The 17781-nt window shown below is 36.9% G+C and overlaps 1 protein-coding gene and 2 long non-coding RNA genes across 8 annotated transcripts; 2 read left to right on the forward strand and 1 right to left on the reverse strand.

The window, feature by feature from the left end:
- Window positions 1-132: 132 nt before the first annotated feature.
- Window positions 133-17591, reverse strand: Pax (paxillin). 5 transcript variants are annotated; one of them, XM_069125687.1, is made up of 10 exons: window positions 17432-17591; window positions 10492-10643; window positions 4536-4689; window positions 4294-4423; window positions 3962-4163; window positions 2971-3285; window positions 2709-2882; window positions 2408-2638; window positions 1135-1255; window positions 133-1052 (listed from the first exon to the last, which is right to left on the reverse strand). In XM_069125687.1, the coding sequence occupies exons 1-10, from the start codon at window positions 17442-17444 to the stop codon at window positions 907-909; spliced, it is 1638 nt and encodes a 545-aa protein (XP_068981788.1). In that variant the 5' UTR covers window positions 17445-17591; the 3' UTR covers window positions 133-906. The 5 variants fall into 5 exon arrangements, with proteins under 5 accessions (XP_068981788.1, XP_068981786.1, XP_068981785.1 ...); XM_069125685.1 differs by lacking the exon at window positions 17432-17591 and adding an exon at window positions 15471-15680; XM_069125684.1 differs by lacking the exon at window positions 17432-17591 and adding an exon at window positions 12806-12940.
- LOC138186138 (uncharacterized) lies at window positions 3775-6483 on the forward strand. Its single transcript, XR_011174818.1, has 3 exons — window positions 3775-3816; window positions 3887-6032; window positions 6063-6483. It is a non-coding gene; the product is annotated as an uncharacterized LOC138186138 (long non-coding RNA).
- LOC138186137 (uncharacterized) lies at window positions 12071-17114 on the forward strand. Of its 2 annotated transcripts, XR_011174817.1 has the most exons (6): window positions 12071-12269; window positions 12351-12590; window positions 12666-12752; window positions 12823-13922; window positions 15628-15880; window positions 16064-17114. It is a non-coding gene; the product is annotated as an uncharacterized LOC138186137 (long non-coding RNA). The 2 variants fall into 2 exon arrangements; XR_011174816.1 differs by lacking the exon at window positions 12666-12752 and having other exon boundaries at window positions 16064-17108.
- Window positions 17592-17781: the final 190 nt, after the last annotated feature.

Here is a 17781-nt window from a genome sequence, read left to right on the forward strand (position 1 = left end):
GAAACAATATGAATACTGCTGTGCAACAGTATGCCAAATAAACAGCCTATAAAAAAAGCTCTTGTCTATTTTTAGATTTTATCCTAATCTTTATATAAAAAAAGTAGGAAATAGGAAGCGTTCAAGAAAAAATACTACAAAAATTAATCTTTAATTCATATTTTTACTGCTCTTACATTATGCACTTATGGAATATTTTGCTTTTGATTAATTTATGTCATATTTATCGATATTTGTAATATTGTATTTCTTGCGGATATTCAGATACCTGGTAAATACTAATCTGTATAGAAACCTCTATATTGGAAAATACAACTTGCATCATTGCAATCGTAAATATAAATATTTTATAAACACGTATCAAATCTATCAGAATTGTAAACATTTGGTAGTGTTCCGATTTCACAAATATCTTTTTTAATTGGCAGCTTTTTTTCTTCGATATATCTCTCAAAGATTACATTATTGGTAAAAATAAACTACTAATTAGCACCCTTTAATAATCCTTAGATTGTAGGTCAATGTGAAATACGTAATATAAAATATTCGTGAAAATATTAGCAACGTGCCCTTATTAAGGACAATGGAAGATAATAACGACCACAGTTATCCTATTACCTTATTCTTATGATAAGAATGCATAAGAATAAACAACGATACGTGACATAATTGAATTGTTGCACCATTTGCATATTGAGATTTATAAAAATTTCCAAAGGCTGCTTCGGGTTACGATACGAAGCTTGAATCGTGGAATATCAGTACTTGTGTATGATGACTAAAGCGATTACATATTCTACGCGGTATAGACATATGTGAGCAGCCTATAAAAATTGTAAGTAATACCAAGCGAAACAGCGCCTGTTCGTCTTTATGTTACAAATACGAATACTTTGCGGTAGATTTTTAACCGAATAGTTTGTCGAAACACCCGTGGCAATATGGTTTATCGTTTTGTTCCTTAAAAGTACCTTTGTTCAATTGCTTTAAACAAAACGCGCATACAAAATGCTCGGGGTGAAACTTCCGGAACATTGCGGTTATACAACGACCTGAAAGAAGATAACGTTTATTTGCGGATGTAGTGGTTAACGGTATAATGATTATTAGTAGAAGGTATGAAAGCGCAGGTACCTGTAATTGGTTTATGGCACCCTGCGCATAGGGACCCTCTCTTAGCGTGGTAATGAGTTTCACAATAGGGTAAACCTTCGTGATCAAAGAATGATCCACCTTGAAACTTTTGTCTACAATCCTGTGAATATAAAACAAAAGAAGCGTGTACATCAACTAGAAATATTTTTCACGAGAAAAGAAATGTATGACTGTATTGAACATGATCACAGAGAATAGAAAAGAGAGTACTATACGATAATGTCGTTTCTTTAGTCCCTGTTCATTTATGAATGAATGTAGAACGACTACTCCATAATATGGAAGAACGACTCAACGAGACAAGTATACATTACGCGTATTCAAGCACGCGTATATCTGCTGTACGTGTATGTATATGGGATAATATATAGCTAATATATGAGTAGCCCGTGAAATCTACAGATCGTAATTTGTAGTGGATCTACGCGTTGACAAACATCATTAGATCAATATAGGATGCCGGCGTCCGACACACCTGCCTTCAACGAAGACACGTGGCAAGCGGCAGCATCCGAGTCACGAGCTAACTCTTTGTGTTGTGTGTGTTTTTTTTGTTTTTTTTCCTAATTTATTTTTATTTCGCATACAATACTAGCAATTGACATTAGCGTAACGATCGATTATTAATAATATTTATCTATCTAGAGAACGTAATTTAACAGCAAAAATTTAATTCCGGCTGCATCGAATAATTTCCCGTAGAATCCTATTGTAATCCTAACGACGCCCTAACTGTTTGTAATGTGTACCGTACATTTATCCGTGTGTATGTGTGTGTGTATGTGTTCGTGTACGTAAATGAATAGGAATTTCGAGAGAGACAGATAACGATGGGGATGAAGTCGAATCGGTGCATTCTTCCTTTCTGGACCACCTAAATCACCTGTTGAAAAAAGATGGGAAGAAGGGGGAAGAGTCAGGATCATAAACTTTTGCAGCCTGACAGCATAAAGAGGGGAACAATAGGGCTTTTCACATAAGAAATCGAAGCAACGCAATGGCTCGCCATCGCCTATGCTTCTTCCTCTTCCTCTTCATCATCATCGACACCGACGCATTTCGGGCAAACGGGTTTGCCCTCCATCGCATAAAACGACTTCCCAGATACCGGCTTCTTGCAATCCTGCAAGTTTTACATTTTAAAGCTACGGAACTGTGCAAACAGTTCATCGATACTTCGCATTAATCCTGAAACGTTGCTGCAAATGGAAACGATTTGTTACGGATAAATATCGACAGGCAAAAAACCTACCCTGCAGACGAAACAATCCGGATGCCACTGACTGTTTAGAGCGGAGATATAATTCTCCATAATAGCACGATTACATCCGCCGCACTTCGGCGCGAACATGTCGAAGTAATCCTCCCGACAGTACGGCTTTCCGTCCCGCTCGTGGAATCCCTCTTCACCAAACTGTTTGCCACACTGAGCGCAAAAGAAGTGCTCCGTGTGCCAAGTTTTTTCCAACGCGGTTACGCATTTCTGAAAATAACAAGAACCTGCTGTAATACTAGAACGAAACACCGCGTGTGGGTTTCGTTAGACGCCTTACGTCCAGAATGGGACCGTTGCAGTAGGCGCAGCGTGGTGAGAAAAGATTATGATAATCGGGCTCGCAATAAGGGTGACCTTCCCTTTCGAAGAAATTTCTTGTGCCCAATTCCTGGTTGCAGTGCGTGCATGTGAAGTGTTCAGGGTGCCACGTTTTTCCTAGAGCGGTGATCACCTGTAAGAGGCATAATTTATCACTTAATTATATACAAATTTTGTCGACAAATTTGGCAAGATCCAAACGACGATTGAGTTGGATTTACTTGTCCCACGATTGGTTTCTCGCAAGCGCTGCAGCATCCCTTCTGAGTAGTGTTCACTCCTTGACGACTCATATCGGCTTGAAGGTTTCCTAGCATAGAATCCAACTGATTCTGTTTGGTTTGAGTCGCTGGCTGCGGTGGATAAGACTCTCCGTGTTGTTGCTGGTGGTGATGAGTAGTGTGAGTCTCGGTGATATGAATTCGAGTTTGCGTGCCCTCGGGTGGCAACGGGCTTTGTGAACTCTTGGTCGCCTTGTTCGGCTTGGCGTATGGAGAATCGGTCACTGTTTGAAGCTGATGAGAACTACTATTGATCTGCAAATGTACGACATATAATTAAAAAAAAAAGCCAGTCGGTGCAGAGTAGCGAAGAACATGATGTTTCAGAATATTCTCACAAATCAAGCAGGAAGAAGAGCAATGAAAGAGCATGGAAAGCGAACGATTTTTCGCTGCAAGATGTTAAGATGAAAGAAAATTGATGAGCTATGTTATTAGAGGCGGAGTGTCAAGGTAGCGAAAATTTGAAATTTGAAAACTGAAAAATATTAAGGACCCGCGAGAGATGTCGATTGGCAGAGGCGAGCTTGCAGACTGGCTGAAAGCTTTGAGAGATTTCGTGGATCACTATATTCCCCACCTTCTATATTTTCCCTCTCCTACCACGGAAAATCGGTGAACATGAAGAAAAGGAGAGAGAGAGAGAGACAGAGAAGAGGAGTAGATGGTCGAATAGTGGTAGATGGTGGATGGTGGAATGGAAGTTATTTTGGTAACTTAGGGAGCCAAGAATGGGCAGGGATAGTTTTAACGGCACTGTTTTCTCATTCTGTAGTGATTTTAATAGTAAGCAAACATTACAAACGCTTATTGCACCCGGTGTCGAGGAATCTATGAATTACGTAATTGTTCTTAGGTGGTAGGAGGTCTGACGATTGCGCTGACGCGTCAGAGAAGATATAAGAGACAAATTTCCTGATATACACCGTACCTTGAATTCGGAGAGAGAAGCCATTAAATCGTCAAGCTCCTTGGTAGCGTTGCTGGCGGTGTGACCATTGGTATAACTCTTCTGGGCCTCGCTGCGATTCAACGATCCGTGCTGTCTAGGAGGATAACCATCGTACACGGGTTGCACCTCCGTGGACGTTTCTTGAATGGTAACTTTCACTCTACCATCGGGAGGATAATCCCTGACGAAGAAGATCGCGTTAAAATCAACTCCGAAGTACCGTGTTCAAATTGCAAACTTTTCAACTTTATCTTTTCCTCCTCTTTCTCGTTCGTTCGTGATTTTTCCAGGAATAAAAAAGAAACGCTTACCCGTTCGGTACCGCGGTGCTCAATTCTTCGAGCAACGAATCGACGGTGGGCCTTGAAGCTGACATGCTACTCGGAGAACGAAGCATCGGACTAGAATCACCATTCATTCCTCCCGAGGAAACGCGATTCTCTACGGTCATCGATATTTCGATCATCGTCGTTGCACAGTTTTCGTCAAATTCTAATTTAGCGTATCTGATCGAAACTGATGTAAACGAAAGACATGAAAATAGGATGCTGACCTCTTTCCTGATAGTGAGCATTGTAACGAGCGTTGCTCAGATCTTGCAACAACGTGTCCAACTCCGACAGATTGTTGTTCAGGGAAGGCATCTTTCCTCCGCCGCTGCCTTTCGCGATGCTCTCCTCGATGGCCTCGCGGTTCTGATAAGTCGGCTGCAACAACAGTTCGCCGTTCGCTATCGATCCTTTTCAATTTGTTTATCATCGATATTTAACTCGTCCAATTTTTACACCTAATATGTCCATTTCTCGACAGATTTTTCCAGAATTATCGCGGAATAGCAATTTCTCATTGGTTGTAATATTCGTTTGTCCGATTGGTCTGAATATTTGTGTTAACAGGCGAATTTGTGTTAAGTGCGTGTGCGTACGTTTGTTCGTTACTCGGGGGAAGAACGAGGGAAAAAAGTGTCGCGGACAAGAGACAGATGCCAAGTTGCCGCAAAAGCGGTATTATTTCAAAACATGATGTCATTAGATGCTGCGCGGAATTTGTAAATACATTATCAATTAGGTGGTCGCGCGGAGGACAAGGCGTCATGCACTTTTAATAGAAACCTGCCCGCCAAACCGACCAACATTACTCGTTTGTTGCAAAATCCTCGAGCAAGAGAGAAGCACCGCGAATTTGTTCCGGCGATTCAACGAGCAACGACCAGAACCGAATCAACTTTGCTCCAACTTGATCTTCGCCCGATTAAATCGCTGATAATTAATCAACTACGTAGGAAGACACGTTTATCAGATGACGTTCGGTTAAGATCGTCTGATACGTCTTATTATTCAGATCTAATATATTCTTTCGTCTTTCATCATCATCATGAAGTGATACGGAACGATACATCCTGATGGTGGAAACTAGGTTGCTCAGTGAGTTGTCGTTCCAAAAATATCCATAGCGAACCACCGACGGAAAGAAAATGTCGCAGTACATCCGACAATCCTGCAGAACCCTGGTCGAAGTTTCTTCGACTGATCCCTCGAACGTGGAATCGTAGCCTGCGAAACGCTTTGCTCGTCAAGGCTGGTCGATCAAAAAATAAACACGGGCCTATAAACCGCCGCGATCTACAATGACACAGGGAACTTCATAAATCACCGATTCACCAAACTTGCGAAAATAGGCCGAACGCAAACTTTCCTGTGGAGATTTCCTCCGTGCTTCCCAACTTCGTCTAATATTCATCCAGTAGAAGACGAAGAGGACGTGTTTTAAGAGAGAAGTACGTAAAATTAATTCTTAAAGATTGTCGTGGGTGAAAGTTCGTCGCAGTATATATTCCTTAAATTAAGAAATTAATAAATAGATGGAGTTCGATATCTTCATTGTTAGTTACTAGACGAAGAGTAGAAAAATCATTTTTCGCGGTGATTACAAAAATAATTCCATTGCGATGGTACTTTTACAAGATGCCAAAAAATTTCCATGTGGTAGATTTTAAAAGTTACGCATTTTCATTCGAGAATCACGTATCGTTTGAGAATCGATGAACTGCGTACCGATTTCCTTTTCCAATGTTAGCCAGTACTCGACAGCTAACAGGAAATATTTTATTTAAGAAGAATAAATTCGAAACTAAATTGTATCATTGAAAGAATCGCGCATTTTTCGAGAATCAACGAATCACGTATAATTAAAGAAAACGTTGTAAGTGTCAAGAAACAAGTTTTCAGGAGAAAAAGGAAGCTTATGTATTTTAACGTAGTGCAAATTCATTCAAAAAGGGAAGCGTATTCGTAGAAAATCCTGTATGTGCAATTTTCTTAGTTGTAAAGAAAACTCGATGTTCCATTCGTTTAGACAGACGGCATAGAGAAAAGTAAAAAGTCAGACAACTAACGTTTATTACAACTTATATATTTTTTTACAGAGGCAACGTTGCTGAACACCGTCTTTTAGCATTGTCGGTAAATTATTTAAAAAGGGAAATTACATTTAGATTCTATACCGTGGTATTCTCATTGGTAGGTAGGATATATTGGAATAAAAAACAAAGTTTTTCGATTTTGGCATTTACAGTGTCTTCTCGATCGTTTTTTGCAATATTATTTAACACTTAACCGCGAAAGAAAGTCGCGTTTGAGGAGTAAAGATTCGAGAAACGAAAGAAAGGTTCAAAGTCGAATATTTTCTTTAAAAGGATTGCGCGTGGTTCGAGAGTCGCGCACGGTTTACGCAACGCTCTCGAGAATCGCATTGGAACCCGTACGAATACGTAACACGGTTCGTTTCGTGCTAAATTCGCATCAAAGGAAGATAGTGCGCGATTCGACAGGTTTTCGCCAACTTTTCGTTTATCGTGGCCGAAAGATCAACGCGAGAACGCCAATCAGCGTCACCCAACGGCAGTGTTTCGCGACATTGCAAGTGTTCCAAGAAGAAGAGCACGACGTTATGATTTATTTATCGCCAGCGTCGTCTAGTAAAACTATGAAAAATTATGCTCGCCACAGACATAAATCTCCAATGGTCTACACGTGTTTCGTTATCGCCAGTGATTTCTCGCAAAACCATTATTTTCCTTGGATTTGATGCTTCCTTTGTAGGTTGATAGCAGCAAATGGAACATGACGATTTTCATAGGTGCAATAAAATCTATTTATAAGACGAAGCTCCAGGAATGTTCGAAAAGATATCCGCTATATTCACGGCAATTTCGAGCAAGCCTCTAGCGGGGTTTCTGAGTACTGAATATCCTTGTTTACTAGTGAAAAAATTGTTTTTTCGATCGAATGGTAAAACACGCAAGGTGAAACAGAAACCGTGTAACGTATCTATCTATGCACAGCCGTTATACCTCGGTCTTTTCTCATGTGCTTGCATACGACGGGAAAGAAGAAGACCAGTGATTGTACAATGACACCGACGATCGATAAAATATACGAAGGCTCGGTGAAAAAGTGTATGGAGAATGTTGCTCTGAATGTCTAAAGTTTTATAAATACGTGTAATAATTTGTTTTAATGTTTGAAGAGAACTATGAAGTTGAATTTCTTTCTTTTTTTCTTTAAGTTCAACTTTTATCTGAAAAAATTGTGGATAAAGTTGATAAAGCTAATATAAAAAACTTATAGTTAAGTAAATTTTACCGGCGGTATTTTTCTATCGAAGATGGATTTTACCTAGAATTAGCTCAATTTAAAGTTGAATGGTAATGAAGATAATCTATGTATAAATGTTTCTGAACATTAAAACGAGCTTTGAAAATTCGAAATAGAATTCTTTTTCCATCGAGCCTTTTCATTTATCTTAATCGAAGAAATTATGAACAAAGATTTATCGCCAAATGTATCGTTTCTCTGTTTTCACCGCTTTCAACGCTGTTTAAGCGAATGAATTTCAATTAAATTCCGCTAGGTGATACGCCTGTCATTTGCAATAGACGTTTGGTATTCGGTGAATGCGTTTCCTGTTCAATATGTCGATAAATCTTGGCTATGTCTCAAACATCAACTGCCCGACTATATCAATATCTCCATTAAACTAACTATTTGATAACGTAATTAGAAACGATGGAATGAAACCGCGTCGTCATGTCGTTTCTTTTTTCTAAATGATTATAGCTATGAGATGTTAAATGCTATTTGTCGCGGAATATTCTAGCAAGGAGGAGTTACCACTCTAAGGATGACTCGGTGGAACGCCTAAAGCGACCACGTGTTACGCAACAAGGGAATACTCGAAACGATCAAGAAATATGGCGACGGAACCAGGCAATTAAATCTCGGATGAAGTTGTACTTTATAGCAGGAATCGGATTTGGCAATTGGTTACTGTGCAGTTGGCGCGATGGAAACCGTGTTGCACGCGAACCGGGAAACTTTGCAGCCAACTCAAACGTCGAGAACCTGAATAATTGATGCATCGTTGCTTCCACTGGGAAATAATCGATAATACCACCGGGGAACGTAACAAATATTCCGCGGGAAAGATCGATAAGCGTGCGAGTCCAACTCGAGAACTCTTAGTTTCCAACCTTCGTATCGTTTTACATTTCTTCCTACTCGAAAGATATTTTTGCTTCTCTTTTCTTTTCTTTTTTCTTTCTTGCGATCGATTACGAAATAAAAAACTGAAGCAGCTCTCTCGAGAACAGATCTATGACAACAGAACGGTGGATCAGGCAAAGTGTCTTGGTCTTAGTTCCAGTTTTTTCATACGATTTAAAACTACTGGGGGCCACAAGTTATAGTATTATATATCGTCTTTTCAACATGCGAGAAATGTATCAGAGAATAAACAATCGAATATTTTACGGAAGCTAAAAGTTTAAATCAAAAATATAATACGACTTTTCGTGATATCGGAAGAAAATAGTTACCGTAACGTTAGACTTCAGTGGATTAAAGTACTATGTATTTATAGGTACACAATAAATATAGATTCCATAATGATTTAACTATTTGACTATGAAATATTATACTTGGCAGCCACATATTTCCAATAACTCTATGTATTTTTTTGAAAACCTCCTTAATTATTTTACAGTGATCTATAACAATTGCTGACGAAAGCCTAGCGTTGTTTTTAGAATCTAAATTTGGAAACGACTCGATTTACATATATATATATATATTAAATAGATAATAATAAATGTGACTGTACTGTAGGTAGGTAATTGGTCGATTTCCTGCGAAATGATCGAATGCCGCCCGTTAATAGTTTCGGATAGTAATGTTCGCGATCCGGAATCCGATACGATTCATCATCGTGGAACATATTTCAGAGTCGATTAACCATGAAATTACGGATCGATGATTAAGTCATTGGACATCTTTTCGCGGCAATAAACGATCGCAGGTTTAAAAGGAACCGACTGGACGCACGTAATACGAGCTCATTTCTCGTGATATATCCATTTTTTTCACGGATCTATAGCTTTTTTGCAGCTTGACGACTCTCGACTGGTTAATTTTAGAGGCGATATCGGTTCTAATTTTAGCCGATTCTTTGCGTCACACCAACCACTGGAATGTAACTATTTTGCATGGTTGCTCGTTTGCGAACATCTCTTTAGAATTTCCTCTGAAATCGGAAGAAAAGGTTTGCCTCTGTTTCGACTTTATTTTGAACGCATGACGCGAGATCACTCGTGTTGTACAAGTTCTAGCAACGCGTTTCCACGGTCGCCTCTAAAAATATGTTACAAGAATGATCGTGATACAAAGTTGGCTTCGATAGATACGAAAAATACAACTGATTGACCGTGTCTGCCAATTTGTCCGATTAAACGAGGAAATCATAATCGTAAATTCTTGGTTATTTTCAGAGTCGTCCAACTGCCATTTTTCAGCGAAGCGCTAGCATACGTTTGATCGTTTCGTTTCGTGAGATTATGGAAACTCGAGAGAAGGTCACCGTAAAATTTAAAATGGAACCGAGAGAAAAGCGTGTCGCGCCGAACATATCACACTCGCCATCTATCTTAGCAAACCGCAACCTAAAGCAACTAAGTCTCTCTAATCATCTGCGAATAAAACGCGATATCGATAAGACAGTTAGTTTTCACAATTTATCACTAATAAAACAAATTCACGATTTATAAAAAAACAGAAATTTGATCCACCCTCTAAATATTATAAAAAATATTTCCTTTGAATATCTTTTACGTTTTTGCACATTTAGGTATCCCATAAATACATAAACACTTATAGTTTAATAACGAATATTGCAATTTAGTGTTCTATTAAATACTTTGCCAATTTTGTCAAATAATAATCACTCTCCGTTCATTACAGAAACCGAGATATACGAATATTCGTGTATCGAAGCATTGTTCAACAATAATGTACCATGACCGTGTTATAAGTACGTTGCACAAATATTTCTCCCATTGTAAATGATACGAAATTGGTTTTCACATTTGACAGCGCTGTTAATTGAATCCATTGGCGTAAATGGAGAAGAAGAATAAAATTTTTCCTATTGAAATATAACAAAGAAAATTTACATACCGATTGCGGCGGAAGAGGAGAAGTTCGATTATCGTAGGATCTATAGGCGGTGGTTCTCGCGCCGTTCAGCGATCCATAACCAGGAGTGGCGTTACTACCGACATGATTTCCTTCCGATGACACTGTGTTTTGCAGATCTGCCAATAGCGCATCTGAAATCAAGAAATAATTGCTGTAAAACGTCGCTGAGAAGTATCTTCAATTATCCCTAATGATTTCAAGAAGGCAATTGAATTATGGACCTCTTTGCAAGAATAAAACAAATTGGCCGATTTCACGTAGAAGATATTAGTAAGAGGCATAGCTTGTTATTTTTCTTCAGATATTGCTTCAGGTGTATCAGAATTTTTGTATACATTTATCGCAAACAGTAATAAAATGGCTGCCTGTGTTGTTTAAATAACGAGAATGGTGTCAACGACACCGATAAGCACATTAAGTTTTCATCGAAGCGACTAACGAGCGCTGCTAACATCAAGTCAGTATAAATTTAGGCAAGTTCATTGGAAAACAGTATCAAGATGAACTAGTTCAGTAAGTAAACCACTTTAACATTGCTCGTTTATTCACACATTTTTATATTCCATGATAAAAACTGTCTTTCCTTTACGATAATAAAATGAGGATCTATTTTTCTCGCTTACCACCTGGAAATATCGATTGATCATCAACGCTTGCGCTCTATGTGAAGATATTTTTGCGCTGAAAATATGCACACTCAAATATTTTCGATATTTCATGGCAGAATAACAAAGAAAAAAAGACGATGACGTGAGCGTTGTTTAACGAGCAAAGCTTAGAGATAAGCGTACAAGGTAAACCTCCGTGAACGTCGTAAAGTCACGTATAAAAGAATCATTTACCAAGACTGAGAAGATTTGTTTCCGTTTTCTCGGTATTGTAGGACTCGTAGAGATTATCGGCCCCAGCCTGCGACTCACATCCTGTTTCCATCGCGAGACAAACTGCGACACACCCACTGTTCCGAGAACGTCGAACTTCGCCACCAATTTCCAGTCGAATCGAAAGCAACGCGTGTGGGATATTCGCGAGATCGTGTAGTTTCCACACTTCTATTCACAACTGTGTAATTACTCTCTAATCGAGAGAGGGAAACGAAACTGATCGACGTCGAAATCGTCGACGATTCAACTCTGATAATATCGCAGACCTCGCGAAATTTTCAACTAACGTCCGTGTAAATACTTTATACACGTTCGCCTTTCAATAATCGCGTGCAACACCAACGATACATTCCTTTCTATTTGTTTATCTCTGTCCGATACTCTCCCCTGGGCGATGTAAAATCACGATATAGCGAACAAACTGTCACGTGCTTATCGGATCGGCGAGATTTGCGCACGTGAACCTGTGATGATCGGCAAAGCGGTACTGATTGTCAATCAAGTTCTCGGTAAAGCGACCGGCTTCGAAGCCGGAGAATAGAAGCCTGGAGGAGGCAAGCTGGTCTGGAGAAGGAGAAGGAACAGGAGATGGAGGGAGTATTCTCACAACAAGGGAAGTAGAAACTCGAGGCTGGTTCGCGAAGCCAAGGAAAACCAACCTAGCCAGCTACGAAGAAATGGTTTGCGGGTAGAACCTGAACTAGACAGTTACTTGTGAATCGGATGGATGTGCTCTTTCGCGGAAATTGAAATGTTCCTTGAATTGGGCCCTCGATATCGTAACTTAAAGGTTAGAAGACGATAAGAAAACGAATATAATAATTCAAATATTGCGTCCTTGCTTTGTCGATAAAGTAGATCTTTAAGGGAAAGGTGATCAATTTTTATACATTATGAAACAAGAATGTTAATGCAGTAGTATTTTTTAATTAATGATGAATTATTGAGTTTCAGATCTAGTTCGTGTCGACTTTGAATCAATATAACAACGCGTTTGAATGAAATTCGCGGTTGGCAGGAAGCCTACCGAGCTCCCCCGGATCTATTTTATACTGCTGAATCATACAGTCAATTTGGACATTAATATTGCACGATATGCGTAACGCACTTTCGTCATAAATTTCAGGGAAATTGGACACGTACGATAATGACTCTAGTCACTTAATAAATCATATAGAAGTATTACAGTCGCAGGTATTTAAATCAAAATGTTTCTGCTTTCAATGTATTACATCGAATATGTATTATTACTATTAACATCTGATTAAGCAAAACAAAAACGTGGTCGCAAAAAGCACGTAATTATAATTAGGATTCGATGCAATCATAATTTCCATCGATCTCTGCATAGACAAAGTTAGTGATTACTGTCATTAACTCGCATTACTATTGGCACCAAATTTACTTACTTATATACTGTTCCCAGCGTGCGTGTCGTTGGATCGTTGCCAAACGAGCCGGTGTAATCGGCGATACAGGTCTCGTAATGTCGGTCATAGTCATATCACTGTGTTTTCAACGACATGACACTGAATCAAATGACACTAGAAATTGGAGTTTAATATATCACCGAAGAACAGAATGAGAATTGAAATTTTAAGAGTGTAATCCTTATGATTAACTCGAGAGTAACCTATCCAAACATTGATGATGATATGAAGACTGACCTCCGGTTCTGTTTACGAACAGTGGGACACAAACACAAATGAAGAACGACAACGATTATACGGTTCTAATTTGGCTAATGAAAATATTCGAAACATTCTATACATACAATAGATCTCCTTCCCTGACAATTATTACTTAGTATGTACTTACTCTTTTGGTACAATTATACACACGTACGGATAAACATTTATCTTGTAGACATAATTATATTATTTAATAATGACGATATGCTTTGACACTTCAGATAATTGTTATTGTATTACAATTAATCTATATGATTACAAAAAATGAAATTAAATTATTTCATACCACATTAAATTATCGCCACGTGCAAGTGTCGAAGGTAATGAGCAAACGAAGATATGATGGCTAGGAGGCACGTATGTGTTGCGAGATCAGGTAGGACTGCCAGCACGTGTTTTCTCAGTTTGCATCTACAGAATCTGTGTTACGTGAACCCATCTCCTCCTTCCTTTGTCCCTCTTCTCCTTCCTCCCTCTTTTCAACCTCGTTGTTCTTCGTCTCTGTTTCGCACCTTCTTTCACGCGATGCTTATATATGTTTACATCTAGATTCATGACGACAAAATACCCAAGAATAACTTCGACTACCTATCATCTTTTGCCACGGTTTTCTCTTACTATTTTGGATTTTGTACTTCCTTCGGGAGAGCGGTATCTTCCAATCAGAGGATTTACGAATTTGTTCGTAACACAAGAGTAAAAAAATTGTAGATCGTTTTGTGAAAATAGAATGGATCACGTTGATCCTATTCGAGTCATGTATGCCAGTTGTAAGCGTAGGAAGTTAAATCACACACTGTCGTGCCTCATATGGATATGTATAAATCCAACCAAGGTTTGTTCAAGGAAGAGATGCCTACGCACACATTGGATAATTATATGAGCTTTTATGCAACGGAATGCATGATAAATAAGCGCAGTTTCCTGTATCTCTAAAAAAGCTAGTGTATTACGACTAGAAATGTAATAATGCATGTTGATGATAACAACTTTCATATTGCTGTTCATCGTATAAGCAGAGCTATTGTATTCATCGTATAAACATATACATACATATGTTTGATTTTCTTTATAAAACTCATATAAAATAAATTACTAAATTATTTGGCAAGAAAACATTAGTAGTGCATATAAATATGCATTTATAAGTCTTTCACATTAGAAATGGAAAAGGAATCTTTAAGAATTAATAATTAATTATGTACATATATAATGACAGAGGCACTACCGATAAAATTGATCCCTTGTGTCGATACATCAGCACCTTGTCTCCTGTGTGATCAAACAGATGACGCCACTCGAAAAAATCGACACAATATTTTTAATTCAAATTTCTTTCGAAACAAATAAAAGTGAACTATGTATCACATTCTTTTATAGATTTCCATAAAAAGATCGTCCGTAAATAATGACTTCGAGAATTATTTCAGAAAGTTTAGTGTCAAGGCGACCCACATTGTAGGTGAAAGGTATTCCAAAAAAAATGATGTGATCTGTTGCATCATGAGTCATCCCTTCAGACCGAATTAAATGTGCATTTTAAAAATAATTTAAATCCACATATAGTGTGATTGCACATGTGAAAAAGTCAAAACATGTACACTTTTTAATTTTAGAAGATTTCTTTAAAAAATGTTTCAAATAATAATAATTAATTTTTTTAATTTATAGGAGTAGTCTTTTCATAAATTACGAAAACGATTTGGAGTTCCGTATCTTTAAGGTTGGCTACTTTATGAATTAACCTTTGAAAATATGCCAGAGATTCATTTCCGCCAACGATTTAAGACTATTATAAATTTATCAAAACATGAAATGGTAAATTAGTAAGTAGTAAATTAGTTACTGAAAAATAGTAAATAAAAAAGATATACGCGAATAAAATTAACCCATCCTTTTATATTTATAAATGTAATCTAACTAAAATGTAAACTAGCTAATTTTTAATAATTACTTATATTTATAAAACCATTTAAGGATGGCACGACTAATTCATCCCTTTCAAAACGTTTTAACGCACTCTATAAACTGACGAAAAATAATACCGTCAGAAGCAATTGAGCTTAATTTAAAAGTTCATATTACGTTATCGCGCAAAGTTGCGTGAACACAACCAACGCAGACATAGATACTAAATCGATATATTAACTAATGTCTCTAATTTTAATTCTATGAAAAGAAAGCATATCAAGAACAATTTTTAATTAGTAATCCAGACCGGTATTCTAATTACATATGCAAAAAGGTCGCATATATGCACGTATGCATCCGTAATCATTAGAAATAATTTCATATCATCGTTCTATTTTAAAGTTATAGAACAAAGCATTAAAATCACGCAAAATTAAAAGGGTTAATAACATAAAAAGAATTATCGACTCACATCCTGGTGGTGAACCTTTTGTGATGGTGATTTTATAGGGCTGATAAATAGCGCTTGGTTCTACTTTTCCGTACATTGTTCGATCCATAGCCATTTTTTTTAACGTACCACTTGAAAATATAATCACACTTATATCCGTTTACTTATTTTATGTCAGTTCATACGGAATCACGAATTCATCGCGTACAAGCATGTATGCTATTATGTAGCACTTTTACTGCGGTAATGCTTCTCTTCACTGTCTATCGCGAACGACCGAGCTGTGTAGACGATCGATTAGTGGTGGGGATGATGCACACACCACACGACCACTTGTTGAATGCCGTCTGTGAATTTTATACATACGAATCCACAAATAGGAGAATAATCTATTAGGTTTAAAAAAAAAAGAAAAGAAAAGAGCATCAAGGGTAAGCAACTTTATAAATAGTAGTAGTCTATCGATCGTTATCTCATTTATACTTTCAATTATTTTGCGCTCACGTTTAAATACATTGCTACATTCAACAGATTTACTTACGCACACACAATGTATTATTGAGATTTTATGCGAGAAGCTGAATGAATACGTTTTTTATTGTCTATGATTGTAGAATGAATTGTCACCGCTTGTTGAAATACAACAGAACAAGAATCGTAGTATCAATACTCTGTGAATAGAGTGAATTCGACGGAAGTAAAACAAGAAGTTCAAATGTACAAGTATATTTCAGGCGCTCGCCCGCACTCACGACTTCCATCCTCTCCGAGCAATGCTAAAACAAGAGGACAACGGTGCCGTGAAATACACTAAAAATACGTAGAATCGTTGGCACACGATAACCCAGAGCGCACTTGTGATATTATGCGGATTTTGGAAAATCTCTTCCGGTATAAATAAATACACCACGTGCAACCATCCGTGTTCCTCAAATTTTTCGCAACTTTTTAAATTAACTTAGAAGCTTTTATTTATAGAGGTGCTTAGAAATTCTAATTTTATTAAAAAATAGAGATCATTACATCGCAATTGCGTAATTTTATCTCAAAATGATAATCGATGATAGTAACGCTACTTATTAACATTATAGTTTGCACTTGAAGGTATAAATACGTAATGATATAAATTCATTGCGATCGCATATGATTATAACAAACATATAATTAACACTGATTATATAGATATTATAAATGATGCGTTAAGCAAATCAAGATGGGAGAATTTGTGGAAAAAGATATATAATTAAAACCTGTATCGCGATTAATAAAGTTACTGGGGATGAACGAACCAACATGTGATGCATTTAACGGTGACGCAACAAAATGTTACCATGGTAATACAGATAACAGTTACGTACTTCACCTCGCCTGGTACTCGTAAATTCGTAACATCACAGCATGCCATCTATATTTTGCAACTAAATCTAGTCCTAATCAATTTTCATCTAAATACATTATGTAAAACACTACTGCGAAAGGAATACGTATACATAATGATACAACTTTGGTTACAAATAATAAGATGTATACCTTTTATATTTACGAATTTACATATATAAATAGTAACAAAAGTGAAATACAATAGAATTAAAATTGTCACGTCATATTTAGATGTATTAGAAAGAAATTGCAATTTTGATTTTCTTTAGCATCCCTTATCAATAATACTTGTTCACATATAAATATTATATTAAGTGTGTGTGAACAAATAAATATATATGTATAATTATACATCGATTTATTGATATCATATTTGAAAAATTTAAAATAAAATTAGGGAAGTGATATTTCACAATTTCCATATTTTTTAAATTTTTAAAGCAAAAATTAAAGTTAGAACTCAAAAAAGATATAAATAATACACATGATTAGATGATAATATGTTATAAGTATTCTTATAAACATAAATGTTTCTGACAGTATGATCGATTCAAATTTGAGGTTATTTCATCAATTGAGTATTTAAAATTCATTTTACTCACCTAGATCATCCATGTTTAATATATATTAACCCTGTAGATATTGTTGCACAAATTACACTCAACCCGTGATAATTTTCAATTAAAATGACGGTAAAAAGTGTCAAAATTGAATGATCAATTTACGTCCCTCAGTTGGGCAATGCAAACATCAAATATGGAGAACCCGGTTCTCTCACTTCATAACTTCCAGCATTCATTGTCTAACCTTTATATGTGTATATAAGCAGATGTATCATCTCTGGTATAATATATTGAACTTTTCATTCGTTTAGAATAATATATTTAAGTATAATTTTTACTGTAACAAAGTAATTATCTATAATGTCTATGAAAAAAAGAAACTTTTTTTC

The sequence above is a fragment of the Bombus flavifrons genome, chromosome 13 (genome assembly GCF_040668555.2).
Source record: "Bombus flavifrons isolate JBK064 chromosome 13, iyBomFlav1_principal, whole genome shotgun sequence".
In the NCBI taxonomy this organism is placed as follows: domain Eukaryota; kingdom Metazoa; phylum Arthropoda; class Insecta; order Hymenoptera; family Apidae; genus Bombus; species Bombus flavifrons.

What these genes read in the sequence shown, in the direction of transcription:
- Pax (XM_069125685.1), bottom strand. Translation starts at nt 15,564, where the DNA reads ATGGCTATGGATCGAACAATGTACGGAAAAGTAGAACCAAGCGCTATT. An exon ending in AAAAGGTTCACCACCAGGAT is followed by an intron (nt 10,644 to 15,470) that starts GTGAGTCGATAA and finishes TCTTGATTTCAG; the next exon opens with ATGCGCTATTGGCAGATCTG. An exon ending in GCAACGGTCCCATTCTGGAC is followed by an intron (nt 2,639 to 2,708) that starts GTAAGGCGTCTA and finishes TGTTATTTTCAG; the next exon opens with AAATGCGTAACCGCGTTGGA.